At 52.1% G+C, this 2,856-nt stretch overlaps 1 protein-coding gene across 1 annotated transcript; it reads right to left on the bottom strand.

Moving 5' to 3' along the window:
* Positions 1–277: 277 nt before the first annotated feature.
* On the bottom strand, positions 278–2,234 carry B0J16DRAFT_68586 (uncharacterized protein). Its single transcript, XM_046134294.1, has 4 exons — positions 2,094–2,234; positions 1,107–2,016; positions 742–1,056; positions 278–691 (listed from the first exon to the last, which is right to left on the bottom strand). The coding sequence occupies exons 1-4, from the start codon at positions 2,123–2,125 to the stop codon at positions 506–508; spliced, it is 1,443 nt and encodes a 480-aa protein (XP_045986894.1). The 5' UTR covers positions 2,126–2,234; the 3' UTR covers positions 278–505.
* Positions 2,235–2,856: the final 622 nt, after the last annotated feature.

The following is a 2,856-nucleotide window of genomic DNA, read 5'->3' as shown; positions in this document are numbered from 1 at the left end:
CCGTAAATCCGTTGTAGTTTTGTTTCTCTCAACTATCAATCCCACATAATAGTACTTCCCCCAAATGAGCAATTCCAACACCTCAATTTGGTGACTACCACGATTGCTCTGCGCTACATCTCCAATGATTCCAATAAGTTCCCCACTGTTGCGTGGCCCAAGAAAACTCTTTTGTCTAGAAATTCAAACATCACTTCTCCCTCCATGAAACTTCGAAAGTTACACCCAATAAAATGTTGGTTGGGTGTCCGTAAGACCAACGCCTGATATGCCGCGAATCCTTGCTAAGAAGCCAGAGGAATCCGAGTTGTAAAAATGTATGTACAAAGAACGACGCAAAGTCGTCGCTCCGAAATTTGGGTATTAGTAAACGTAAATGTTGCGTATATGCATCCGTCGAGTGTGTATGTCTGCAGATAACTAGGGATGGTCCCATGTCAGATTCGAATTATCTCTCGTCGATATTCCAACATGTGATGCCCTGGCCGCGGTTAAGCGACTATCTTCATTGTCGATGAGCCTCTTCGGGTTTGGGGCGAATAGACCTCGCCTCGAGTTGTCGCTTTCTCTCCAGTTTGGCGTAGTGCAGCCCACACGCATTGCAAAGAGTCCTGGCCCCATCAGGCCCGCGTCGCCATTCAGGAGTGTCAATCCGGTTACAGCTATGGCATCGTCCTGGAGGTGCAGCACGCTATGTCTAGTCAGTTACACGTTCATCAGTGGTTGATCGGATTTACGTACACCTCGTCGCTTTTTGACTTCGGTAATGCCATACTGTGGCTTCATTCCATCACCGTACATGTTGACGTCGTGTTCCTCTTCGTAAGGGCCTTTCATCTTGGCTCCTTCTCGAGCTCGCTCATTCTGAATCGAAGTTTGCACCAGATCTCGCACCTGTTCCAAAGATCGTTTGACAAGTTCAATATTGCTGATCATGTCGCTAACTTCGCGTTCTGTAGGTAATCGAGCGGGGATAGGATGAGCACCGTGCTGTTCTTGAGCGATTCTACTATAAGCTTCGGCAAAATTAAAGATAGTACGGGACGACGAGCCGATCTGGACAAAGTTAGTAAGAGCAAGAATCAGTGCAAAGGTTTGGTACTCACTCGGCTCAGTGAGTCTTGGTAGCTCCAACTCTCAAAATGTCTGTCCACTGTAGCTTCGTAGCGAGCTCGAGCAGCATAGTCAGACTCCTCAGCGTGTGGGGGTGCTCGGGGATCGTATGCCCCAGGAGCAGGTGGTGGCATTGCGTGTCTTGGAGAAATAGGATACGCAGGGAGAGGCATTTGCCCAGGAGGCAATTGACCAGGCTGGTATGCAACAGGGGCCGGAGGAGGGGGCGGCGGAGGATGCGAGTAGACACCATTGAGAGGATGGTGAGATTCGGGTAGCTTCTGCTCTACGTGGTGATGCTGAGGAGGTAAATCGGCTTTGGCTGAAGGACTCTGGCGGCGATCCGAGACAGGAGGTAGTGGTGGACGACCGTTGAAGTGCGGGCGAGGCGAGTCAGAAAAGGCAGGCAGCCCTTCTTGTCGAGGATAAGATGATGTTGGATGAAGAGGCTGCGGAGAAGAGCGTTTCTCGGTTTCAGGGAAGGGTCGAGGAGCCGGTGCGAATGGTGATGGTAAACTCGAAGCAGACTGCAGACCAGGCGCGTGTGCGACGGGATATGGTCCAGGCTTGGTACCCTGAATGACTTCCGAGATAGACGGGAGCGATTGACGATTTGGCGGCTCTTGATCGTCGGCCTGTTTTCGAGGTTCAACCGAGGAGATCATATTGGATATGCTGGCGGCTCCCGAGCTTGATTGCGAGTAGCTGGAAAAGGGCGGTTGACTTGGATAGTGGGCGGACGGGGCGATGAGGGTTGCCGTTGCCATGGCGGGAGGTTCTCGATACGACGACCTGTCGAGAATATCCCGCGAGTAGGAGTGATGATGGCGATGATCTGAGTATGGTTGATCGGGTTGAGATGGTTGATGGAGTTGGTGTTCTGAATTGGTAGCAGAGTGACGGCTGTAAGAGGAGAAAGGATGTTAATATGTGAGGGGCAGACAGAAATATGAATATTGAAGTTGGGGATTCAAACGGACCTTTGCCTGGCTCCAAAGTCAGCCGCTTCCATAGCGGATCTGGCAATTACTAACAATGATTTGGTACAGTTTTAAGGCCGTAGATGCATCTGGCCTGGCTAGATCCGGCTGGGGGGGTGCTTGATGGGCGAAAGAAAACAGCAGCACGAAATAACGGGGAGGGGGGTGGTAAAGAACGAGCTCCTGCTGGTAGGGGAAGTGAAAAAGCTAGGAATGGGGTCGACACGGGACTAGGATAAGAGATGTGACAATGGGCTCAGGTGAGGATTGGCAATGGGGGTGTCAAAACGGGGAGGGGGGACCGATGAGGCGAAATGAACAGAGGCGAAGAAGAAAAGAAACAAATAATACCAGACCAGGCCAAGGGGGGTGGGTAGATCTGGCGTGCGATGGACAAGCGACAAGGGCCCTCGTGGTGGCGCTGGGCGGGACAGTAACAGGGGGTTCCGCCTACGTAGAGGTCCTGTCCTGGCTGGGATTGGGTTTCTTCTGGCCGACTGACAGGGGCCGCAAGACTGGGGCTTGCTTGACTTGAATTATTCGAAGGCCGGTTGGGGAGCGCCAAAACCAAGAACTCCCAAGATGGCACGAGTTTGATTAATCGATTGATGCTGTTCGTCTTTTGGGATACAAGGCGAGGATAAAGAGTAGCGCAAACTCAACAGGCGGGCGACTGCCGCGGAATTGGTCCAATGGCCGGGGTCTGGGGACGTAGCACTCTAGTCCAAGACAGCTCAGAGCAGCCAACGAGGGAAATGGGCGG

Source organism: Fusarium flagelliforme, assembly GCF_020744385.1.
Source record: "Fusarium flagelliforme strain FIESC 12 MPI-CAGE-AA-0113 chromosome Unknown B0J16scaffold_2, whole genome shotgun sequence".
Lineage (NCBI taxonomy): Eukaryota > Fungi > Ascomycota > Sordariomycetes > Hypocreales > Nectriaceae > Fusarium > Fusarium flagelliforme.
Note: the sequence above shows the minus strand (reverse complement) of the source record. Positions and strands in the feature narration are given on the sequence as shown.